This window comes from Hirsutella rhossiliensis, assembly GCF_020360975.1.
Source record: "Hirsutella rhossiliensis strain HR02 chromosome Unknown scaffold00001, whole genome shotgun sequence".
Classification (NCBI taxonomy): Eukaryota; Fungi; Ascomycota; class Sordariomycetes; order Hypocreales; family Ophiocordycipitaceae; genus Hirsutella; species Hirsutella rhossiliensis.
Window position 1 is genome coordinate 2,148,271 of NW_025408667.1, and position 25,703 is coordinate 2,173,973.

The 25,703-nt window shown below is 52.4% G+C and overlaps 5 protein-coding genes across 5 annotated transcripts; 4 read left to right on the forward strand and 1 right to left on the reverse strand.

Moving 5' to 3' along the window:
• Positions 1 to 8,880: 8,880 nt before the first annotated feature.
• Positions 8,881 to 11,654, forward strand: HRG_00270 (DDE superfamily endonuclease domain-containing protein; the record flags this gene model as incomplete). Its single annotated transcript, XM_044858741.1, has 7 exons — positions 8,881 to 9,051; positions 9,097 to 9,195; positions 9,247 to 9,942; positions 10,019 to 10,091; positions 10,846 to 10,955; positions 11,025 to 11,178; positions 11,242 to 11,654. The coding sequence occupies 7 exons, from the start codon at positions 8,881 to 8,883 to the stop codon at positions 11,652 to 11,654; spliced, it is 1,716 nt and encodes a 571-aa protein (XP_044725141.1).
• A 1,774-nt stretch (positions 11,655 to 13,428) lies between these two features.
• Positions 13,429 to 13,869, reverse strand: HRG_00271 (conidiation protein 6 domain-containing protein; the record flags this gene model as incomplete). The annotated part of the gene is made up of 3 exons (XM_044858742.1): positions 13,429 to 13,522; positions 13,581 to 13,704; positions 13,767 to 13,869. 3 exons carry the CDS (start codon positions 13,867 to 13,869, stop codon positions 13,429 to 13,431), a joined length of 321 nt encoding a protein of 106 aa, XP_044725142.1.
• Positions 13,870 to 16,641: 2,772 nt separating this feature from the next.
• HRG_00272 (membrane-associating domain-containing protein) lies at positions 16,642 to 17,242 on the forward strand (the record flags this gene model as incomplete). The annotated part of the gene is made up of 3 exons (XM_044858743.1): positions 16,642 to 16,791; positions 16,843 to 17,066; positions 17,122 to 17,242. 3 exons carry the CDS (start codon positions 16,642 to 16,644, stop codon positions 17,240 to 17,242), a joined length of 495 nt encoding a protein of 164 aa, XP_044725143.1.
• A 971-nt stretch (positions 17,243 to 18,213) lies between these two features.
• HRG_00273 (pre-mRNA splicing factor) lies at positions 18,214 to 19,027 on the forward strand (the record flags this gene model as incomplete). Its single annotated transcript, XM_044858744.1, has 3 exons — positions 18,214 to 18,262; positions 18,407 to 18,771; positions 18,845 to 19,027. The coding sequence occupies 3 exons, from the start codon at positions 18,214 to 18,216 to the stop codon at positions 19,025 to 19,027; spliced, it is 597 nt and encodes a 198-aa protein (XP_044725144.1).
• A 326-nt stretch (positions 19,028 to 19,353) lies between these two features.
• HRG_00274 (lipopolysaccharide kinase (Kdo/WaaP) family domain-containing protein) lies at positions 19,354 to 20,406 on the forward strand (the record flags this gene model as incomplete). The annotated part of the gene is made up of 3 exons (XM_044858745.1): positions 19,354 to 19,377; positions 19,601 to 20,203; positions 20,353 to 20,406. 3 exons carry the CDS (start codon positions 19,354 to 19,356, stop codon positions 20,404 to 20,406), a joined length of 681 nt encoding a protein of 226 aa, XP_044725145.1.
• Between the last annotated feature and the right edge of the window lie 5,297 nt (positions 20,407 to 25,703).

Here is a 25,703-nt window from a genome sequence, read left to right on the forward strand (position 1 = left end):
CAAAAAGTAGGTAAGTATAGCTGGTTAAGGCGTAGCGTCGATGCTATATAATTAGGTATTATAAGGGTCTTGGCCCAAGAGGGCAAAAACCGTAGTCGCGCTACTAGACCCCCTCTGCCATAGGGTGAGTGTGACAAAAGGGAACAGAATTAACTTAGCGATAGCTTCGTCAATTGACCAAACAAGAGAACGTTTGGTCCAGCAACCAAACAACCAATCAAGGGCCTTAGCACCATGACAGGTATATATATTCCCCGCCCTAATGATCAAGACTATAAAGCCCGCAAAGCATATAAGGAAGTAATGTTATGACTATTATAACGAGCTAGGGTGTGCTATAGACCAATTTATAGGAATCACTAGTGGTCTTAATATTATAGTTTGCGCCTATATACCGTTAGAGACGACGAGAGCATTAAGGCAGCTTTCAGAGGTAATAGATATAGTAGTTATTATATAGAACGCCTATAAAGCTATAAGACGCTTCCGAATATCTATTCGCAGCTAAATTAGTAGGGAATTCTATTAGATTCTATATAATTATATATATATATATATATACAGTTATACCTATAGACCCTTTCTTTTAGAAGAATAGTGTAGTCTATTGTTACGGGTTGGACCCGGTGTGTATTGGTGCCGGCTGTTCCGCACCTATGCGTGCGTGTGTATAACTATAAGCGGCCCTCGCGCCCGTAGGAGCTGCGCCCGCTTTCTCTCTTCTTTCCTCCCCGTAATTAGATTATCGACCTTCTTATCAGGGACCTCCTCTGTGCACCTCACTCGGACCAATCCCCTTACATCTAGGCCCAAGTTATCTATCCACCCACTTTCATTAACTGTACACCCAAAAAGTGGATTAACTGTGGCTGACGGCCGAAGAGGGCCGATACCGCCAATTTGTATGCACACATTCTCTACGATAAGTAGAGCCAGGTAGTAACAGTTCTCCTTCAACGATAAGGCACCCAAAATTGAAGCTATTCGTACTGCGCTTTCTATGCTGATGAGACTATTCTTTGGTGTTTACAACAGGCCTCCTTCTTCGAGTGCACTACGTGCCTGATCCGCTTCATCTAACTGTGATTCCAATTGATCCCATACATCCTCAAGGGCGGCATCGTCCGTGAGGCCGGCGACGAAGATGCAGTCTTGGGTCTCCCGCCGTACCGGCTGATCGTCATCATCAGAGACTGGCGTTTGACGCCCGGCTTGTTGATACGCCCGTTGCATCCGTGTGCCTGCCTCGTACGTATCGCCGTTTTCCTCGATGTGCCGCAGCCCTCGTTCCGTTGAAGTCATCGCGGCCGTTACCGTACCCGTCATCGCCGCTGGTGCCGTTGAGGAGGAGGCAGTCGTATAGCCTCAGCCCGCTCATGCCGTTCAGCGATCTCGTGATGTGACGGATCCCGCCGCGTTGATCTTGACCGCCGTGACTCTTCGAGGTTGAGTGAGCCCTTGGGGCGGCCCTAGCCCTGATAACTTGTGGCTCGTATGGTGCCCGAGTAGGGCTTGTGCCCTGAGCGCTTGTATCGATCGGAATATACCAAAATGGGTCGAAGTCGTCGAGTGTAAGGGAGGTATTGGTGTTGATAGACTCGAAGATTCGATGGCAGCACGGTAGCCCTCGACTAGTAGCCCAATTACAAGGACATTGACCTGGCGGCGGTTTGGCCCGTTGACTTCGGGGTCTAGAGGATCTTGCGATGCTCATCTATTAGTAGCTTTAACGCATATGACGATACTCGCTCGCGGATCGGCATATACGGCGCCTGTAGGAGAACGTTGATATCTTGTGGAGGTTTCGATTCTCTATCGCTGTGATCTGAGCAGCCTGATGGCCCCAGAAGCGTTCGAATCGTTGGAAAACGGTCGTCAAATCGCCCGTACAGGACCAAAGGAACTTCTTCATATGAGAGTGAAGTCCCTCGACGATCGAGGTCGTTGTACGCCCGAAGTGGCGATATTGATTAACGAAACAAGATACAAACTTCTCCTTCCAAGGCGTTAGCCACGTATTGCAACAGTATTGTATAGCTGCAAGCGGGTGGCGGCCTGGTGTCTCAAATTGGCGTAAACGTTCGTTGAAGCTATTCACATCTTGTGACTTGACGATCTCGTTCCACTCTTGTAGAAACGCTTGGAATGCCGGGGCCCGTACGACTCGATTGCCGATTTTTGATGCCTTAGGGAAAATTGCTTGCATTTCGCAACGACATTCTGGTTAATATGCCACGTGCAGAGAAGGTTAGTACTGTTTTGAAGCTCGCGAAAGCTATCTAACGCCTTAAGCAACGCAGTATCTCGGTCCGTGACAGTGACCCTTGGAAATGGGATCGACTCCTTCTCGCAAAGGACTAGCAGCAACGAGATAGCCCAATAGTAATGGGACTCGGTCTCGCCGTTCAAGAAGATAGAGGCAATAGAGAACGTTTTGTTATCTCGAGTGGCCGCGCAGATATTCAATAACGGCATATTGAATCGGTTCGTCTTGTAGGTACAGTCGAGGACGAGGACATCGTGATGCTGACGCCATCGATGGAAGGTAGCACGAGGCGCGAGAAATAGCCCAGTTAGCCGGCCCTGGGGATCACGACTATCTCGATGAAAGAAGTCGGACTTATCTAGCCGGTCGTAGAGAAACTGAAGAGGCGTACGGCCAGCTAGTTCTTCCTGACGGTGCCTAGCCAAGGCGTTACTCACGTCTTGAGCCGTGATACCGGCTAAACGAGGATCGTCGTGAACCAGGTCACGAAGCTCGCCAGCAATATCGGTCGGCCGGGTATTGTTATTAAACTTCCGGATAATGTCGTCGCGATACTTCTGGATAACAAGCGCCCGGTACTTCGGAAAGACCATCGGGTCATCAACAAGGCGATGATTGTGAACATCGTGAAGATAAGAGATAGTCCAGTAACCGCGTTTTTCCTTCAACGAGAGGCGAAATTCACAGTCTGTTTTCTGGGTTGCTGTATTGAGGCGACGACGAGAGATATGAGCAGCTTTATCCTTCCGATTTTCGTAGGGGCCGGCCTTGATACAACGAACAAGTGCAGACTTGCGTTGGCCAGCGTTATCCCGCTTCGATGTTCGAATGTGTAGGGCGTAGCCCTCAGCCTCAGCAACGGTATCGGCGGCTTCCATCGCGGCCTGGAAGGTCGGGAATAGTGTCTTCGTAAGCGACTCCATGATTCGGGCTCGTAAGGGCAGAAAACGCGGTGCGAATAGCTTCAGTTTTGATGGTATTGCTGATAGTTACGGTTACAGGATGTTGTTACGCAAGCATCACGAACTGGCCAGCTGGCCGGCCGGGAATGGGCGCACCAAAATTAGCGGCATCGGCACTGCGCCTGACCCAGCCACAGTTGATCCACTTTTTGGTGTACAGTTAATAAAAGGAGGTGTATAGATAATTGGGCCCTACATCTATAGGGGTGATAGACGAAGGTGAAGATTTTGAAGATTTTGAATGAAGGATGAATCAAATGAATTGAATTTTTTGGATCTTGATTCAAAATCTTCAAGCTCCAATTTTCGCGATTCAAGTTGGGTTTGGGCCAATTCAGGCCATTCATGAATAGTTTGAAGGATCCCTAAACGAAGTGAATTTGGTGTGTACCTGAGCGATTGCAAAGATGCCTCAAAAACGCCAATAAGTAGTATATAGTTTTAAGTTATAGCCTTCTAAGAAGTCGATAATCCCGAATACTACAAAAATTAACTTACATAAATACTGATCCGCCTGTCCTAGGCAAATCGACTGAAAATAAGCACTTTCAAAGCTCTGCCGAATCCTCAAAATACGTCGGTACAACGCGTTCGAATCCGCCACTGTACACGGCTACACTCTTAGAGCCCCAATCCTCCGAAGCCTCCATTGTATCTAGACAGGGGTTGATATCGCAGACTTATCGGCTTGGGATGCAGGAGGTTTGGGGTAGGGGTTCAGTGGGAGCCTCGGTGGGAGGAAGAGGTTGAGGAGGATTCTCGCCTGAACACAGATTAGCATATACCTACATATATAATGAGGGTATATCCATACATACCATCTTCCAGCTTGCCCGGAATGTGGTCTGGTCTCCAAATAATACTATTGGCAAAGGGCAGGATGTCATACTCCATGGCCGCCTTGATCAACGCCTGATCGATCTTATCTTCCTGAGTATAAGCACTCCGTAAAAGTGTTAGTACTCGCACCGTATCTGCCTTCAAGGCGTGACGGCGGATACCGAATTCGTCTCTACAACCGCTGAAGAGGCGTTCCACGTCAACTTCAGAGCCAGAGACAGAGAAGATCACGCGCCGCCGCAGCCAAAAGTGGCCACTCGACCTTGTGTTCTTTCCACCACTTCAGTAGGAAGTCTGGAGACTTTGCAATAGACTCGTCGAACTCTATTCGAGGAGCTGCAAGCCACCGTTCAAGCTCCGAAATAGGGATCGCCGCGCCCGTCTCCGCCTCCCTCGCCTTCTTCATTTGGATGGCTCTCCATTGCGCAATGGAGACTCCTTGAGGACGCTCAGCTGGCCTGGATTGGCTCATAGTTGAGTTTGTGGCATTCAATGCTGCTAGCTCCGGCCACTCCGTTTTGAAATACTTCTTGACTTTAGCCATAATCTCAGAGTATTGATCCGGTATCATCATTTCCAATTGGTGAGTTTTATAACGCGGATCCAGGATGTGAGCTGCGAATAGCATCATTTGATCGTCAAGCTTCTTCATATAAGTAACGTGTTTTGCTTTGCCCTTCGAGAAGGCGTCTCGAATGGACATATCAAGGTCTGTAAAGTCGCCAACTCCTTCGACTACATCATCAAGGAGAGCTTCCAAATCCCAATAGATATCGAGACTTTGTGAGATCGGCGGCATAACTTCGGAGACTTTCAGAGTGTGGTCTTTAAACGGCTTCAGAACCTTCCACAGTTGATAGAGAGCGACAATCTCTTCTGATAAGGGCAGGAGGCACTTGACTTGCGGGTGAGTATCAACGAACTCAGTATACTCTGCCTCAAGCTCGAGGAATTGGTCAATCATGTCGTAGGCCGAATTCCAGCGAGTGTCGACATCGTAGGTTGGCTTCCGGTAGTGCGTGCGCGGCATGCTTTTGAAGTCTTGCTCCTAGACCCGGATCTCAACATCCAGAGATTGAGGAGGCGGATTTTGGCAATCCCACTTCGACTAGAGTCTCCCGGAATGGTGTAGTTGTTGCTTTTATTCTCTTCGTCCCACTTGTCAAGCATCTTCTTGGCTTCCTTCGCTGTGCCTGCTTTGAGATCTTGCAAGACGCCCTCACAAATGAGCGAGGTAATATGAGCTAGACAGCGGATCCAACTCTTCCTGCCGTGAAAGCGCATGCGGGCCTCCTATTGGGCTCACCTTGTCGTCGAATTTGGTCTTGAGAGAATCGTACAAAGACTGACAGAGCGTGCCGTTATTGCCGGCGTTGTCTCCCGTAATGGCGAGAAGCTTAGGCTTGAGCCTGAGCTCCTCAAGCGTCCTCTCAACTATCTCAGCTAATTGTTTGCCAGTGTGAGATCTTTTGAGCTCAATAAACTCAATAACTTCCTCTCTCTCCTCAAACTCCGGTGTAATCCAGTGCGCAATAATGGCGAAAATGGGCACCTGATTCGGTGCTGTCCAGATATCAAGGGTGAACGAGATGGTGGCACAATTGTACTCAAGCTCAATCTTCAGCTTCTCCCTGCGTTCGACAAAGTCTGTATATATATGATTGCGTAACGTTATACGACTCCTGTACACACATGTTGTGTTGTGAGCCAAGAACATCTCTTGAAAAGCAGGAGTCTCGACAACAGAGAAGGGTTGTCGGTGTTTACAAACCACCGGCGGATAGACTCCTTTGCCGTGAGTCTTGCTCTCTGCCTAGGTCGACCGCTCCATGCGTCTGCCTCTGTATAATCTCCTCCACCAATGGCGCGGCCGTATCCATTAATTCGAGCGTGGTGAGATTCCTTCGTAATACCGTGGATTTTTAAATGGTCTCCCATGCCAGAGGTAACCCCTCGGCGGTTCGATTCGAGGACCTGGAATCTCTTCCGAAGAGTATTGGGATTTTGAAGGCACTCTATACAAGTCCACCGGAACTCTTGGAAGATCTTCGGCCCATCCTTATCCTCTGAGTAAAAGCTTCTGTCTATAGCTTCCTCTGCATATACCAATAGACGTGGCTGTTCTTGTCTCTCTTCTTGCGAACATGCTTTTGTTTGTTGTCGGCCCACTTCTTGATAAGTCCGGCTTTCTCTGCGAGCGTCATATGACTACTGTTCAATGGCGGCTCTGGTGTATCCGCGTCGGGCATGTCATCATCTGACTCACAGTCAGGATGACCCGGGGGCGCGCAGACAATTGTATCTTCGCCAGTTGGAAGAGGAGAGGAAGGAGCCGGAGTTGCGCTAGAATCAGCGCGCGCGCGCGCGGGATTCCGAGGGTTGAATTGAGGACGTTCGATGCGGGCATAATTCTGCGTTGGCAATTTACGCCGGGTCCTTGGAGCAAAGAAATTCGCTGCGGCAGATGTTTTTGTTTCAGCAGGGGCCATACTACGTATCATGTTATAATTAGCTATCCACTCGTAAGGTAATTAAATAAGGAGGGTAGATTGAGAGTAATGAAGTTTTACCTGATCTTGGCTGAAAGGCTCGAGAATGGACGCGACACAGGTAGTCGGAACGACACCAAATAAACCACAATAAAGTGTCAAGGAGTCGGGGTTGAACGGGTAGGATAGGTCGTCGGTCAGGGCGTTGATTCGGGGGCTGATCCGAAGCCGCTGTCGGAATATCGAAGCAGGAATTAGGCGAGGTCGTGGTAAAATAATGTCGTGGCAGTTGTCGCGAAGACCGTTGCGCCACGCAGGCAAAAGGTGGATGGGCTGACGACCCTGTCTTTCCGACAGCAGTAGAATTAACAGGTGGTCAACTGAGCGGAAATAACGCGTCTGAACGCGGCTAGTTGGCACAATATATCCTTATCATGCAGATTTTTCGGGTACTTCCTGATCGGCTAATTTGTATGGACAAACAAGTAGCAGTCATATTGGGCTCGAGGAGTAGATAAGTCCCTAACAGCCTCCAAATCGCGAGCTGACTCGATTCGTGTCACTTCCAATTGTTCGCGCAGTATTGAGATGTTGAGGATCTGAACGCGTTTTTCGAATCAGCTTGCTGGGGGCTGTACAGCGGTATAATTATTATATTATATATCCAGAATATGGGTTGCCGAGCTTAATATGTGCTTGAAATGTAGTATTCCAACCAAAAAATGGGCTATCCATTGATTGCCTTCAAGATGATGTGGCATTTCTTGAGCAAATGTTAACGACATGTAACTATCGAGGTTATATCATCCGAACGAGAAAATCCAGAACATTCGAGCGGCACTACATTTAAATCATGTGCATTATAAAATGGCACTGTTCATGAGCTTCATGGTGTTTTTTAATACTCCGTATAGGGTGGCAAGATTGCTGAAACGGTGGCGTATCAGGCACTGTTAGGGTCGTTATACCACAATATATGGACGCCCTAACTGCCGTCCTTCGCCTCGATTTCCCAGCGACGCCCCGCCAGACGCGGGCGGCGCGGGACTAGGATTTTGCCAGTGGAGTGTGGACGGTGGAATCCAACTGAAACACGCACAACAGACTTTTAAATACGCAGAGCGTCATCACAAGCGCGGCCGAACTCGAAGTTACCGTGTCCGCGCGGGCAAACCCTTAATGATGGGGTCAAAGCAGCTTGTTTATTGATGTGTATGTGAGCCTGCCGAGGAAGAACAGGAAGAGGCCCTTGGTGGGTGGCTTCGGGTATTGACCCTTTCCTCCCTGTATGTCCCTTGGCCGCGAAGCGGTGATAATTTTTTCGCCTTACGTTTCGACCATATCGCCATTCATTCACAATTTTTATGAATGAATTGAATGAAGACTCCTGATTTTTGATTCGTCGAATTTGAAGACCTTACCCGATTCGGCTTCATTCAATTCAAGGGTCCCGAGGCCGATTCGACTTCAAAATCTTCAAATATCAGCCCTATACATCTATATACTCTTTCTCTCTTAAAGCAACGACCTAATAACTAGTAATAAGCTTTATAGACTCGCTTTTTAGCTTTAGTTGATAGATCCTTTAAGCCTCTCAACTGGACTCTCTTTTACTCGTAGATAGCCTTATTAGGCAGGCCGCAAAACCAAAGTTCCGACAGCAGGTACCAGGGAGGGAATTGCGACGTCTGATTGCGGTGTCATGTTGGCTTACGTAACCTATTTGTCTACAGTAATAGCACACCGGTCGATCACGTGCTCAATCAACTTGCCGACACTAATAGGGCCGACCCTGCGTGTGGTGAAACTTCGCACGCTGTTCTTTGTCGGCCACGAAGGCAGGCTCAAAAGAAACATGGCAAAGGACTTCCAGATGAATGCATGCCTCGAGTCCAGCTTCTTCGAGCAGCGACGGGCGTCTGCGCTTCCTGCACCAGCCGAGATCAGAGCCATCAACGCCAAGTCCGGCAACATCCGCGGTACGGACTTCTAAGGGATTTCCCGGTGATCTGCCGGATCGGGCGATTCGCCGGATTCACCGCCAGTTCACGTCTCCACTTCAATCCTGAATTTCTCCACCACCATGGCCCCGATTGATGAAGCGCTTGAGTTTCTGAAGCTGTGTGACACTGTTAACTATGCCAAGACTGCGCGTCAGTTCAATTGCGACGAGACTACCCTGCGACGGCGACACCAAGGCAAACAGAGGTCAAGACGGGATGCCGACAGTTTGTATAAGTCACGTCTCTCAAAACAGCAAGAAAGGGATCTTGTTGCGTATATTCGCAAGCTTTCATCACGTGGGATTCCGCCTACGCTGCCGATGATCAAAAGTTTTGCCCAGGATATCGCCAAAATTGAGGTCGGAAAGGACTGGCCGTATAGCTTCGTCCGACGTAACAGCGATGAGCTCGGTTGCACTTGGTTCGACGGTTTTGATATCGCAAGAAAGAGAGCAGACAATGCTTCTAGATACAGAGCCTACTATGAGCTTGTAAGTAGGTGCCCAAGTCCATCCCTTCATTGCTGATCGTACAAGATTGGCGAGAAAATCGAGAAATACGACATCCTGCCTTGCAACACGTATAATGTGGACGAAAAGGGCTTTCTCCTCGGCGTCATCAATCGTACCAAGAGAGTATTCTCTGTTCGTGCCAAGAAGCAAGGAAAATTGATCGGTGCTGCGCAGGATGGCAACAGATCATGGATCACGTTCCTGGCATGTGTCTGTCAAGACCTGACAGCGCTACCCCCGTTTCTCATCTACCAAGGCAAGCCAGGGCAAGTTCAGGACTCCTGGCTCACGGAGTTTGATCCGGAGCACCAAGCGGCGTTTTTCACAACCTCAGAAACGGGTTGGACGAACCATGAACTTGGAAAGGAATGGCTCATTGGTGTTTTCGACCGGTTCACGAAAGAAAAGGCGCGAAACGGCCGGGATTACCGCCTCCTGATTACCGACGGACACTCTAGTCATGTCAATATGGACTTCCTGGAGTGGTGTGACCAGCATCGGATAATCGTTGCCGTGTTTCCGCCGCATTCCACGCACAGGCTGCAGCCCCTTGATGTGTCCCTTTTTGGCCCTCTTTCGACCGCATACACCAACCAGCTCATCCAGTGGACTGCAAAGACACAGGGACTCATCGGGCTATCGAAACGCGAGTTCTGGTCGTTATTTTGGAACGCATTCGGGTCATCTTTCTCGGCGGAGAACATCGCAAGTGGTTGGAAACGGACCGGACTCCTCCCATTTGACCCTGAAGTCGTTTTGTCGCAGATCGCGGAGAAAACAGAAGATGAGTCTGAGTCTGGCGACAGCTCCGTTGACTCGCTCGCCCTGCAGCAGCCCACTGCTCGGGATTTGCGCCGACTTGTCGACAAGGTAGTCGATGGATCCTCAAAAACGCTAGCCGAGACAGTCGGAAGCTCAAAGTACTCTCGAAAGTCTCCAATCTCAGAACGAATTGCTTCGATATGAGAATCAGGGACTTCGGGAGACTATCTTTCACGAAAAGCAGCGCAGAATGCGCGGTAAAGCTCTGAAGGATTACCTTTCGATCGTGTAGATCCTAACTCGGCGCAGGTATTTAGCCCTGCAAAAGTGGCCCAAGCGCGCTTGAAGAAAGCAGCCATGGAGACTCAGAAGCAAGAAGAGGCCTTGGAGAAAGAACGACAAAGGTTTGAGCGACAGCAAAAGGCGGCAAACCTCAAAGTTCTCGCTCTGGAGAAGAGAAGGCAGCGGGAGGCAAAAACTGAGCAAAGACGTCAGGCAAAGGAAGCCAGACAACAAGAGCGGGAGAAAACAGGCAGATACGGAAAGAGCTCAAGCGAAAGAACCAGAAAAAATGTCGGAAATGGGATCCGGACCTCTGTTGCTCCACAGACTCGCGAGAAGAGTCCGGGCGTTCGAGACGAGATTGTCGTCGCCATTTCGGCTCCACCAGAACCGACGACAGCTCCGGAACACTCAAAATCGCCAAACATTAAGTTGCGTAAAGATCCAAAGCCGGCATTGACCACTTCCTCACGTCCCAAAAAGCCATCATTGGCTGTCGAGCGCGACCAGGAGATGGTAGTCGCAATGCGGGGACTTGCGCGATCGGGACGCCACAGGAAGCGGCCACGGTGGCTTGATGACTGCGAAGTAGATTGAATGGAATTGCTAGGCATCTTTCTTGCTTCTGCTTTAATGTGAGATTGTTTCATATTATTTTCGTGGAGTTTCACTCAAATCTTCACCGGAATGCAAGGGAACCAAAATCCGGCGAATCGTCCGATCCGGCAGATCACCGGGAAATCCCTTATGGTCCGCCGCCCGTCAGAATCCGGTCGCTGGGGCTCGTCGTCAAATACGGAGCTGAAGTCACAATCGCAGAAGCTCGCACGCAGATGATGGTTTACCAACAACTGCAAAATGTCGTCCCTGTGCCTGAAGTATTTGGCTGGACGGTAGATGAGGGACAGACCTTCATCTACATGGCCTTAGTTGACGGCTGCACCTTGGAGGAGAAATGGGGCCACCTCGACGAAGATGCTAGACACGCCATCTGCGAGCAACTCAAGCACATGGTTAAGGCGTGGAGAGCTCTCAAACCGCAAACGCATGAGCCTTTTATTGGTAAATTGATCCCCAATCGTGCGACATGTCGAGAATTCTTAACCATGGACCCCTTTCGTATAGGCAGCCTGGGCGACAATCCTCTCAACGATGTTCTCCTCGCCTATCATCCCAACCTCCAGGGGCCATTCTACGGCGCCGACGCCGCTAGACAGTTTCAAAATGGCTGTGGAATCGACATCAGCGCTCAAGTACCCATTGTCTTCACACATGCCGATCTCCTTGCACCCAACATCATCCTATCGCCAGACTCAAATCCAACAGTGGCGGCCGTCATTGACTGGGGCCAGGCTGGATGGTATCCCTCATACTGGGAGTATTGCAAGGCCAGATACATCACATTGGATCCAGCTTACTTTAGCGACGCTCTTCAGAATGAATGGCGAACCAAATATCTGCCAACCATTCTCGATCCGGTAGATGACGAGACGTTCTATCACCCTTGGCTTTATTTTGTCTTGTCCAAGGGCATATGATGGACTAGTGGCATTCCGTAGCCATAGACAGACACCGTTTATATAAGGAACGCATGTTCCTGTGAGTCTCGGAATCCTCGACCTAACCTTCCCTCACACCTCCGATGAGAAGATATACACGACCTTCCTGCTTCTAACCTATGCTCGGCGTCTTCTCAACCATAGCACTGATCGGTGGGGCCTGGGATCATCACGAAAGTCTCCACAGCGCTTGCAGAAATGCACAAACGCCTTGTGGTAAATCATGATGCAGAACCACGTAATGCGTCGTGTGACGGATTTAGTGTCATCATTGTGGATTTTGAAAGAGCAGAGGCTCACGAGCGCCTCATTCTTGGCCCTATCAGCCCAAACGGACGCAGTCGCAAGAGTAGGGTATGACAAAGGGGCCTGTTGGCTCGGCTGCTTTGCGTTGGGTATCATCTTTATACGAACTGCCGTCCAGCACTAGAAAAGCTCTTGCTCGTGTTCGCAATAGCTTTGCAAGTCACCTCCCCCTTTCGCCGGTGGCCACGGGCAGCGATATAACGTAAAGTGTGCGAGCAAGTCCCGAAAAACGACGTACGAGAACGATGGGAACGAGCGATGAGAGAGCTCAACTAAATACAACACAATGAAGACGTCGTTTCAGAACCTCCAGCGTTTTAGCCATGGTGAATACAACATACTCCATTTGATCCTGAGCGTCCTATATTCGAGCACCACGCAATTCTTCCAGCTCAGGTCGCAGGGCGAGCTCATCTTGGTCCTTTCGGCTTTAATAATGTGAGGCGAATTTGTGTAGGTGGATTTGGTGTGTCTCCCGTCACTGTACTGTTCCCGCGAACCCCTTCTTTGGGACTATCTGAATATTGGCAGGTCTTTCCCCGCGCATCACACCTCTTACACGGCTGCGCCCCGCTGCATCTTTTGCTTTATTCCTGCAACATTGGCAAGCTCGGCGAGTTCTTCGCCTTGTTTTGGATTTCTGTGGCGAGAACAAGAAGCCCCGCTTAGTTTGTTCATCCTGCCCTATCATCTGTTGTGCGGTGAGCCGGTTGCTGTCAACGTCCAGGGGCATGGGGTTTTTTGGCATGGTGCCCATGCCTGTAACACTATTGGGACTCCTATAGCCAGTTTCGGTGGCTCCGCGGGCATTGACTGCAATGTGACGGTCCTAATGGCCACGTCCGCGGTGGGCGTCATCTGAGGCGCGTCCACTGCACAGCTATCCGCCTGCGACGCTCCCGACATTGGGGAATGCAAATTAAGAATGTGATGAACCATGATTAACTCCTTGCCAGCCTCGCCATGATTTATCATCCTGTTCTTACAATTTGAGGTGGGCTCAAACCATACACCAGGAGATAGAATTGCTTGCTTAGCGACGCCCGGGCTTTCGAACTTTGAGTGTGGCCCATGCAATGTAGTGCAAACTTTAGAATGGGGTTTCAATCATCGTTACTAATGTATGCCTGGGAGCAGCCTGCCACCAGACATACATAGTCGCAAGCGTAATTGGGCAGCTGCTTGCCCCATGTTGTATGGTGCTACTGCATATGCGAATTCCGACCTCTGCTGATCATGTGTCGCTCTAGATGCAAAGTCACCTCGCTGATTATTCGAGGTAGAAGTTCTGTTTTTATTCATGCTCTTCTCCTCTTCAGGCTATAGGCTCTGCGCTCTCTGCTAGAGCAATGAGAAGGAAATTGAAAAAGAAGTAGCCCTTTGGCACTTTACGCGATGTATATCAAGATTTTCTTCGCTCTCCCCAGCAATCCATCCTCGGAGTCGATCAAAAATCCTCCTTTTTAAGCCTCTCCTTTGCATTATTCTTTGCTTCCGCGGAAACGCCAGGGTTGCTGATAGTCGCCTTGAGACCGCGAGCACTGCATCAAGTCAAAGACTGTCCAAGGCATCTGACGGTGCAGAAGCGATAGTACTCACACATTGCTTGGGTCCTTGCCCGTTTGCTGAGTTAGATCGCTTTCGTTTTGTCCTTGGGCTCGCCTTGGCTCCCCCATGTCGCCTAGAACCGCCGTTGAGTGCGCCTTTGCCTTGTCAGACGTTTCTGCGCACGTTCTCATCAGATAAAAGTTCTGCATAGATCATCGCAACGCCTCAGGTACTCACGCGGGTTGGCGATGGTGGCTTTATGGCCAGCGGCGACCCTCTCTGGATCCTTGTCGAAGTCGTCTCCTCTGGGAAGACCGCCATGATTGTCTCGATTGGCCATGATGCTGGTTTTGATTTGGTGGTAGAATGAGGAGCAGATCTTGTCCCCAGTGACGTGAGAACGGGAAGCGCACGCTACTTGTAGGAAACAAATGTGCGTCGCTGGCCACATGTCGTTTCTCGTGATCTAAAGCCGCGTTTGTGTGATGTCACAATGATCCGACCATGAACTGAGCTCGGGATCTGAAACGTTTCATACACAAGTATCTTGGTAGCCAATGACGGGGGCTACAGGAAATCGAAAGCCTGCCATATATACGTATGTACATGCAGGAGAAGTGAAGCACCGTGCTGGTCATTGGTGGCTGCCAAAGTGTCCACAGCAGGGGGACAAAAGCTGCTGTGCGAAATGGGAGTTTGCTTCCCCAAAGCTACCAGGCATTCGTACACCTTTCCTATTTAATCTTGACGTCACTTTCCTCTTGATTGTCATACTACTGGCATTATAAGCTACTTTTGTACCAATCTTGTTTGTGTAAGGTTCTCTTCAACCCTGAGCTGCGTACCAAGCCGCCAATGCAGAAACAAGAATTGTCTGGCAACCGGTAAGGCGATGAATGAACATCATCACTATGACGCTCTCTGGGCCTCTGCCACGCCAGAAAACGCGAAGCAAGCCTTCGGTTACAGACTTGTCAATTTTGACAGCCGCAACTGGGGACAGCACGTGTACTCGCACCAGACGCCAGAGTGACGTGATTTCGTCCGTTGCCAAAATTCAATGTTGCAACTTTCGTGCGTCCTCGATGGATCGTCGGCTGTTGACAGGGGAGGCACACGATCTGCGTTTTTGACACGACAGGCGAGCTTCTCCTGCCAAGTATCCGATGCCACGGTATTTTAGACGAAGAGCCCTGTGAGGATTATTGTCTGGGAGTTAATGATCAAGATAATCTCAGACTTGCAATAAGACAAAGAGAACACCATCAAATATGCACGCGATTCAGCACAGACGGGTCCCAATGTTGAACTCCACTTGTTAACATGAAGTTTAGTTTTCCTACAACTGCCGTCTTCACAGTACCTGGGAAACGGAGAAACAGGGAACTCTTCGTTGTCATTCTGTACTATCACGTTACACAACGAAAGCGACAGAATCCACGCATATATCGGCCATGAAGCACACTTCCGCCAGGGACACGCCGAATGGCCAGAGCTTTCCGTGTTCACAAGAATCAGCACTCAACCATTGACCACTATGCCTCCGTTCGGATGCAGCGTCTGGCCGCTCATGTACATACTTTCCTTGACGGCAAGAAACACGTAGCTCGTGGCAACATGAACGGGCTGTGTAATCTTATCCATGGGCGTCGAGTTTCCAAGCCCATGGCCCTTTGGGCCTTCTTTACTGACCGCAGTGTCCATAATCGCCGTCCAAACCGGACCTGCAGCCACGGCGTTGACGCGGATGCCCCTTTTCACGAGCTGGTTGGAAAGAGAGCGGACTTGGACGAATGGGTCACCTTTTGCAGGGTTTCTTTTGCGGTGTCCATGGCTATGAAGAGCTCACAAATGGATTTACTCTGACTGGTTGTTGCGTGGATGAAGCTTGACTCGAGTTATAAGTTTGTTCGGTTGAAAGATTGTTGCTCCGTTTCGCCAGGGCGCATGCCCGTCTTATATAACCTCTTCACGCCCGCTTCAAGCTCTGAGCGTCATTGTGTTGAAGCGAGGACACCACCTTGTGGCCTTGTTGCATTTGCGTGTGGCTGCTTGACGCCAACTTTGCGAATCGGATAGCTTTCGTTTGGTGCAAACCTACACACGGGTGGGATAGAAACAGGCAAATGTCGAGAAAACGACACTTGGTGGCAAAGGGGAGCATTTGACGTCACAAACAAAGTACTGGACGAGCTATTATTGCCGCTTCACAACAGTTGCTGTGGGGGACTGTGGAATAACATGAATCTGGCCTGGTGGTGGCCTGATTCGAGGCAGCCCATGAATGGCATCTGTAGTTGTGATCAAGAACTCCCATCGATACTCTTATTGAAAGCTTCCAGATTGCCATCATCTGCAAGTTGCTCCTTGCTGTATATGATCGTTCTAGATCAACGATCGTCGGGCGCGCTGATAGGAAACACACGGAGTTGGATTCAAACTCCCTAGACTGGCTCTGACGGCAAGGACGGATGCGGCAACGTTGCTGTATATGCAAGCATACTTGCCCATTCAGAGCAGAACTTGGTTGGGGTTGAGCAGAGCGTCTCATGCAGGCAGTCAAGCTACCCAGGCCACTTGCAGGACGCTTACTGAACATGGGTTGCGATACTCGAGCTCGGACCCCAGCCAACGTCCCAGTCACCCGGCGTTCGAGACCACTTCCGCTGCCTTGGTCAAGTGATCAGTCGCTGCCCGCCAAGCGCCATGACAGCATTGACTTCTCTTAGGGGGGGGAGCCGGGTCGAGTGCTCCGCGTAGTCTGCACAGTAGCCAACCAGCGTACATGCATGCCGGCAAATTTTGACATCATGTACGAAGGATTGACCACTGAACTCCCGGCCGTGCCCATGTGGTACAGCGTACGCTTGGCGCAGCCATTGGTTGACAGGACGGCAGACGTGGCAATGCCGGGAGGTGAGTTCACGTCATTGTGATGGCACGACAATGTCCGACGAAGCCGAGCCCGACTATAAACAGGGCCTGCCGTGCTTCTACTTGGGCAAATTCGTACTTCGTACTCGTTCTCGGAATCCCGCGTCAGCAAAGCCTTGGATTTCTACGAAGTTTACGACGTTGCTACCTCGGTTCACACACATTGCCGCCCGTCATCATGGCACGAAGCCACCCCATGCTGCGAATGGTGATTCTGGGAAACCATTTCATGGTGTTTCTCTCGTCGTTGATCGTCATGGCCTTGGCGTCATACTTCATTCACCGTGACTCCTACCGCGGCACCCACATCATCTTCCAGGAGGTCATCGTGAGTCGAGCTGCCCTTGGCGACCCGGGCGGAACTGACTTGGCTGTCCAGGCTACCATTACTCTGGCCATCTACTTGTTCGGCATGGTCCTGCCTCTCATCGATAGCTATGGGGGCTACTTGATGCCGCTGAACCTGATCCTGTCGTATCTCTGGCTCACGTCCTTCATCTTCTCGGCCCAGGACTGGAGCCGCGGTCGGTGCTACTACACAGCGCCCTTGTTGGGGAACTGCGGGAAGAAGCATACAATGGAGGCATTCAACTTCCTTGGGTTGTGGGTCGGCCCTAGAACTGCCGGGTGAGGGGATGCCATCTGACACAGCGTCTAGGTTCTTTCTCATCTGCAACACTCTTGCCGAGGCGATGCTTTGGAGGTCGCACCGGAGCGACAATGTGCTCGTCAAGAATGGGGCTGGTCATCGTACCGACAACTCTGCGGCCGTGGTCTAGGAGTGAGGTAGGATGGATCATGGCTTCGAATTGGGAGGTGCTGTTGGAAGGATTCGGACGACGCGAAGGTGTGCTTTGGGCCAGAGCTCGGATATGCCCGATGAGGATGTAATGTTCGCTGGCGTCGACACGATTTTATGAGATATGAGCGAGCCACTGAAGGAAATGTGTATCTGTCGCTGCGCAAAATGCAACCAGTATCTGCTTATGCAGACATTGTGAGCACTCATCTCAGTGCATCCACGACACAGGCGAGGTGTCAACACCCACAATACTGTATAGACATCGCATTGCTCGGTCATGGACAGCAAGCATCGAGCTGCCGACTGGTTATTCTTCCGTTTTTCCTTGGGCAGTAATGTCTTGTAACGAGATCGTAGGGCATGTCCATCACCCAATTTCCCCCTCGGCCGAAACCCGTCTTCCTCTCCGGCCTCCGCCAACCGACGACAGGAGGACCAGATGATGACCAGCCGACGGCTGCAGGTCCTTGAGCCACTCGGTCGCCCGCGCCTTGCCCTAGGTGCCGACAGAGGCCGTGATACTGCATGAGCCACTAGACGCAGCGACTGCCTTATTGGCGCCTTTGGGATGCCGCCGTCACCGACAGTTTCGTCATCTGGCCAGCTGCGTTAGCCTCTTCAGCTTCGCAGATGCGCCCGAGGTGTCCAGTACTTGGCGGGCCGACACCGAAGGGTAGACTCTTATCGTACTCCACCCTCAGTATGCAGACTGAATGCGGCTAGCTCAGCTCCAGCTCTGTTAGTGCACTTGTCATGTAGCGAACACCGCTCAGGTACAGGTACGGATGGAAGCTGCCAGCTCGACACTAACGCTTCACGGGGAGTGACTCGTCGTAGCTTCTTCATCTCCTTCCACCTCCTCCTCTTCTTCCCCTCTCATCCCCTCCCCCCCCCATTCAGCTGCTCTCCGCAACGCTCGATTCCAGCCCAGCCGCTCCTCCGACCGCCATGACCCGCGTCTCCATCTATTCGTCGGCCCTCGTGGCCTTTGTAGCCGGTACGTTGCCCCAGACCCGCCCAGTGACGTCGTCATCCTCGCCACTCGACGACGCCGCAAGCCCACGGCATCTGCGTGCACTCTGCTGTCGCGGGCAGACACGGCGCGACGAACAAATGGAGCTGACCTGGTTCTTTTCGCCAGCAACCGCCATGACCATCGCCTCACTCGCGACCCCCAACTGGGTCTCATACTCGGTCACGACAGCAAAGGGCGAGACGTTTGAGAAGAACATCGGCCTGCACAAGAGCTGCTCCAACCTCGACTCTCCACGATGCCGCGACTTTCCTTCGCCCGAGCTGTGCCAAGCCGGCGGGAGTTATTTTTGCTCCATGTGGCGCACCGTCGGCTTCATGGCCTCGTTTGCCACCATTTTGTGCCTCGCCTGCCTTGTCACCTTCCTCGTCATTATGCGCGGCGGCAAATACAAACGTGAGACGGGCTGGCCCTTTGTCACGGGAATGCTGTCGCTCGTCGCCATCGTCGAGCTCGTCATGATTTCCCTTGTCGTGCGTTCTCCGCTCCCCCGTGCGCCGGGGCTTGGCTGGATGCATTCGGACTGCGCTGACGTTTTCTCCGCAGGCCTATCTTTTCGACCACGACGATCAATTCAACATTCCCGGGTGGAACCTCGACTTCTCATGGTATCTCAGCACCGTCAGCGCCGTCTTTTGCCTCCTCTCCGCCGTAGGCCTGGCCGTCTCGGCATACCTGCTGCCGCCGGAGGAGGGCTACGAGTTCTTGGAGGATCCAGGCGATGCCTAGGCGCGTGCTCGGGATTGTTGCCGTCAATTCACCCGGTTTCTTTCATCTTTTGCAAAACATGTTGACAGACTATGGGTATGCGACATACAGGGGTACGGCGTTGGGCAGGTTTATGCTTTCCTGGGATGCGTGGATCGCGTTCTCACGTCAACGTTTCTGTGAGCTGGGCTCTTTATTGCCGCGTTTGAACCTTGTACACCTTAGAGACGAGGGTAGCCAGCGAAGCGAAATTATGGAGATGTTTGTCCACAGCGCCTGGCATCGCCCTCTGGGAGCCGGTTCAAAAGGCATCTACGGACAGTTTAATTATTGAGCCGAAGCCTTCTATGAAAGAGGCATACTCTGTAAATGTGAGTTCAAGTCGAAATCAGCATGGCTCGCAACACCCCAAGCGTTCGAATGCTCGAGGCAAGTATTGATCCAGAAGACGAAAGCGAATTCCGCCTCCTCGTGGATGCAAAGTATGTCAAATACGTCAACATCGAACGGGGCATCTACGAAGTCGACGACATGTGCTTCGAGCCGGCTCTGATTCCAATGCTCTCCGAGTTCCCGCCAGGAGATTGGAACTAGGGCCGCATCTCCCGGGAACCAGCGACTGAAAAGCCTCACTTTGCATCCGTCGCGAAGGAAATACTGCCAGGCGTTACCAAGACGTGGCACCCCATCTGCATCGACCACCTGGAGCTTCAACTGCGAGAGAGGCTCCACGTCGGTGTCCACGAGGCTACTTGTCCGCACTTCGCATCCACCGTTGCCGCCAAGTTCACGCGCTTCCCGTACGAGATTGGGTATTTCGAGAAGGAGACTGACGCATACAGATTGCTAGAGGGTCGTGGTATCGGCCCTCCCTTCCTCGGGCACTTGGCGGAAGAGGGAAGAGTTATCGGCTTCATCATAGGTCTTGTGACCGACTTTCGCCACGCCACGCCCAACGACTTCGGGCTGTGTCGCGACGCTTTGACCAAACTGCATGAGTCGGGCTTCAAGCACGGGGACATCAACAAGCACAACTTTCTCATCCATGACGGCAGGGCGACCCTCATCGACTTTGAGCTCATGTCTCGAGCGGATGCGTCTGAGCGCAAGGACGAGCTGAACCGGCTGATCGACGAGCTGCGGGATACGATACGTCTGATAGAGGAGGCTGCGTTGTGGAGGAGCCCGAGTGCAGCAGTGAGACTTGAATCAACAAAGAGCAGTTGTCTTGGCGATCAAAACGACTGCCTGTCCAGGATGGGTGGTGAGCTTCCTGCAGTGCGTGCGTGCGGGCCGCTCATGTCGTCACACCTCGGCTCCGGGGAGGCTGCTAATGTCGTGGTCAGTGGAGTATTCACAAAAGGATCATCCTGGTAGAAGACGAGGTGGCTCGAGAATAGGTGAAGAAGAAATCCCATGGAAGCAGGAGTGAAGAGATGCCCCTGCATGTATCCATCCGTACTCTGATACTTTACGCGACTTCGAACCTTGGCAGTCCGTGGGCAGCGAGTCTTGGCATCCGGAGCTCGTCGAATAGACTTCCATGCCTCACATGGATGACCCTGTCTCATCCCCAGATAGTGCCAGGCTTTTCGGGCTCAATCTCCGCACAGGATGCCCAAGAAGCCAGCTCTGCCGGCCAAGGCTCAGGTCCCAGTCGATATCGGCCGCCCACCGTGTCGTGGCCAACGTGCATCTCTTCATCAAGCCTGTCCAAGGTTTTGAACCGGGAGAGGAGCCACGAGTGCCGCAGCATTGGTGCAATTACGAGACGGTGGCACAAGACTGTGGTTGGATAGAGACGGGCATCAACGGCAAGGTCCAGGCATCTATCGAATATGCTCCCTACATCTCTCCCCTCCACCCCTGCGCTGAAAATACGCACTATTTCGTACTTGGCACCGACTCAGGCATATCGCGGCCATCCCAGCTACCGTACGTCATACCCCCGGCTCCAGGCCAACCGAACCCTTGGGCGTCGACAACGACGACTTCAATGCCGGTCTCAAGCAAGTTCACGTACTTGAGCTGGTCTCCTCAGGGCGCTTGCCGAGATGAAGTGCCGGTGGCGGATGGGCTGGCGCTTCATCGAAACAAATCCCTGGGAATACAGAGGGGGAGGCCCTCAAGCGAGGGCTGACAAGGTAAGGCGGTAGGCAGGTTAAAAACAACATGGTCGCTCTCCGTGACCTTTCCCTGCTGCTGGACCGGCCATGTGGTTTTTCCTCCGCCTGGTTAAGTGTCTCGGGAAGGTAGTGACATGCCTGTGCATTTCTCGACATCATACAGTACATGCACCTGAGCAAGAAAAGGGGAGGCAGCAAGGCTGTCACTACATCAGACGTTGGTTGCCGTCCCCGAATTTGACAACCAATGAGCTTCCAGGGATCAGCCAAAGCCACGGGTTGGTGTTGATAGAGGGTTAGGCATCGGTCCTTGGCCTCGGCACTCGTGCAATGAATGCTCTGACAACTTGCCCTTGACAAGGATCCTGTCTCTCACGCGGAGAAAAGGGGGTTGACCTGCTTGATACCAGCTATCCGGCACCTTCATTCGGTGGGCTAGGACAATATGTCCTTGACACTCGGCTGCGTGGCCCTTTTGTCATTAATGAAGCGAGATTGAGGACTTTGCTTCGGCGCCACAACTCGAGTACAGTACATGTTGTTCCCGGGAGATTTGTACCGTCCATTGCTGCTACCTTGTCCCATCATCATGTCTCTCTAACACCTTGCAGGCCGTCTTTGTTAACTAATTCCTATGCGGTCCATAGGTGATGCTACATCTTCAGCATATCTCCCTTTCCGCACCCAAGACATCTTCAAGCACGCACTGCAGTGGAGGGTTCTCCTGGGAACTTTGGCGTTAGAGCATGTGCGAGATCGCCTGCCGTGAAGGCAGCAACCGGAGAGACATAAGAGACCATACCGCTGAATCCTGTCAGCATGCAGCACCCGTTACACTGCTGGTGACCTTTTACTACGTCGCCATTGCAGGATGCATCTCGCACACCCTCCAGTCGACCACCCTTGGAGAGGGTTAAGGGGGCCAAGGGTCAGCTTACACGCACACGGAGTGCAGTATGACCCGCGGCTGAGTCGAATTGCCTTGGGGGCGGGGATGCTGTCTATAATCCTGGGCCGTGTGAGGAGGCCAAACAGAGCCACAAATCCAAGTTGGGCATTGCGCTTTTGCTGCCTGGGGGCCTTGAGCTTGAGCCGATGTGTCTCGGAACCAGTCCGAGCTGCCACGATTTCGGGCATTTATTTGACATGCGTACCCTCCAAGTCGTTTTACCGAACGAGGGGTTGCCTGGACAGAGCAACCCGCAAGACTTGACTCTGACTCTGGGAGTACTGATAACTCCACGACGGTGCTGAATTGGCCAAAGTGAAACATCATTGTAGCCTCGGGTGGAGAAAGGAGGGAGCCGAAGAGTGAAGTGCCGAGATGCGGCGGACACAAAAAGGAGTGTTTGCTAGCCACGTGCTCGCGCGCTCGCACACATGGTCATGCCGGGATCATGAACTGTCAGGATCAGATTTAGGAGGGGGGGGGGTCGCCTTGTGAGACTCTGTCGTCGTCGTCGTCACGCACTGCATCGTTTGCTGCGTGTAATACTGGGCGCCTTTCACCGGTGCCACAGCGGCGGGGCGGCTATTGACTTCTCTCACTGCCCGCAAGCTCAGTAATGGGTGCTTCTCGAGACTTGGCAGTCTTGTCTGCGGCAGGGCAAAGTGCATTGCACATACGAGGGGTTCCCACGTGCTTGGCCGGCCCTGTCTTGAGCCCGGTAACGCCGTGATAAGACTCATGCGGAGAGACATGCATCCCGCATCACGCCGCGCCTACTGCCAAGTTTCTGGCACCGGACGCGACTGATTTCTTGATTTTGCGGCCTCGGCAGAACAAAGCAAACCATCAATGCCGTGCAGTCGTCGTGCTCTCTCAAGCTTCGAGGCGTGGCGGGAGACCCGGGCGATTGGCCGGGCCAATCCCCGAGGTTCTTTCTTCGCGGAAAGGCCCCCGAGGGCGACAGGGAAGGGATAATGCCTGGTGGCCCTTGGCCCGGCGCAGCAAGGATTTAAGTTAGCGCCGGAGCCAAAAGGGGGGGGGTTTGCTTGCGGCCGTTGGTGTTGGTCATGGGCCATGAGCAAATTGGAAGTGGTTCAACGATGGATGCGAGCAAAGACGGACCGGGCGCCGGAGTGACGCGGATAACACACACAAGCAGCGTAGCCAGCGACTGACGCGTGTCAACGGCAACAGCATGCCCCGTTTTGCTATACACTGCACTTTGCATCCACGGGACGTCAAGACCACGTCAAGACCCGACATCCTGTCCCAGCTGCTCCTCAAGTCAAATGTGCACGGACGCGTACGGAGCATTTGTGTCGGTCCCGTCATTAATTACCGTGGCATGACTGTCTGACCTCCTGGTTCGTCCTCGCAGAGGGACGGGTGCTGAAACATGGCAGACCACGGTTTGCTCTCCAATTCCGGGCTCCGATGCTTCCGCGCCCACCGCCGCCTTGCCGCTGCCCTCTCGTGACATCAACACGACGCAGGCCTCGGTGATGGGCCGTTGACAGCTGTGCATGAGGGGGTGCTCTAATGGTCGGACGAATGAAAGGGCAATCAAGGCCGCGGAGCAGCCGTGGCCAATGCTGGTCTTTCATTCAGTGAACCCCCCTCGCCGGCGCTGCCATGAGCCCGGGACCCCGAAACCGGTGTCGATTTGCTGCATCCGCGGGTCGAGATGGCGTATGTGTAGTACACTTGCATGAGCAAACGGGACCCTGCCGTGGCCGTGTTTTGCATCATGTATAATTAGTACTCGGTACAGCATGCACCTTGGCCAAGTTCCCACGCTGAGACTTGCTGGTGAGACCAGTTCTCGAAGCATTCGAGAAGTCGATGGCACGGCCAATCACAGCGCTTCCATTCACAAACGGGCGCAAGCCACATCACACCCTCTGCCATGGGGCCAGTATCATAGAGAACGTCCTGTACAGTACAGTACCTACCTCGCTTCAAGTCGAATACGTACATCGCTGCAAGTGCTCGGCAAGTACCTCGCAGCGATGCTGGATGGAGTCCCGTCGGATCAGAGAGTGCCAAGTGAAGAGAGCATTCGACAGCAGAATCTGCTTTCGCCCGTGAGAGATTGGCGCCTGGTCACATACCATCTAGTGCGGCCCGTGGGGAGGCAAAAGCCAAGGCTACCGGAATCAGCCACCGAGATCAGGATCAAGGGGGTGGGCAAGTGAAAGTACTGTCCTCGTACTTGTACGAAGGACGAGCTGGGGTGCCAGATCGGTTCTGCACGAGCCGCAAAGCACTCCAGTGTGATGGAGCGTCGTCTTGTAGCAATAAGTTTTGGGCGCTCGAAACAAATCCCCCCTTTTCAGCCCGTTCTAATGTCATTTATGAAGTACAGTACGTGATTAGGCGCTCGCTGCTGCGACGCGGGCCTTTGTGCTTCGTCCCGGCGGACCAAAAGGGGGGCGGGACAGGGTATCAGGGGCACACGAGTCAGGACCCCCGATCCTAGGTCCAGGTTGCGTGCAAGCGGAGGAGCACACTGTGCACGCTTACCTATTAAGTTTCGTTTCCAGCCGACTTCTCAGCAATTGCTGCGTCGGGCGACGGGGCCGAGGATGCCCGACAGCGGCTCATGATGCCTTGGCGTTCATCGTTTCCTGCTCCTTTTTCTCCCTTTCTTTGCTTCTCTCGCGACTCTCGGCAGAATCTCCACCAGAGGGACCGGAGGCCGCGGACAAAAAGACGCGCGGGCGGTGGATGGAGACCGGACCAACAAGACCGCCGAGCGCCTGCCAACGGGGGATGTGCGACGGATTGCTCTCTCTTCTAGGCTCTCTTCTAGGCCGTAGTACCTGTGCGTGCAAACTTAGATTCGGCCTTCTACCGGATGACAGGCGGAGGCTCCCGCGCAGACGGGGCCGAGCGGGAGGAGCACAGGGGGCACACATGTGTACGTATGTACACGGACCAGATTCACACACACACTCACATGTCGAAGCGCCTGGGTGGCACGGAGAGGAACTGACAGAACGCTTCGCCACGTGCGCCTGTATGTATGTACCTGTAACTCCCGGCCGAGAATCATGACGGGTGACGGCACCCGGGTCGTAGGCGAACCTGATTTGGAGCCTGGATAGCATGACTTGTATTGTCCGGGTGGTCCGTTCACGGGGTCGAGGGCATGTGGAGCGTCCCATTGATGGAGCAAACTCTCTCCATCCGAGGCTGAGCTCTGAGTGGAAGGGACACGCCCGAGGAATATCTTGTCGCTTCGGCCATGGCTTTTGGTCGCGGATGGTACTCCTAGGCTTGAAAGAGTTTGCGGGTTGGACGAACCAGGGATGAGGATTATATCGTTCGATTACATAACTCGGGTATCAGGTAGAGTAATACGGATGGATGGATAATTAAGACCTACCTTGGGAGTGCTCGCCAAAGAGGTATAACAGAGCAAGTCGCACGCATGGCACCTTAAGGGTTCAGGGGGGTGCTCTGGGCCACACAGGCAATGCCAGCCAAGTGCCTACCGGTAGTTGAGTGCGAGGAAGAAACTACATCTAAAAAAGAAAGAGAAGCCCGACAGTAGCACTACCTAGGTAGCCAGGCCGACAGCCCACGTAGTTTAGTAGGTGGTAACTTAGACTGTCCTGTA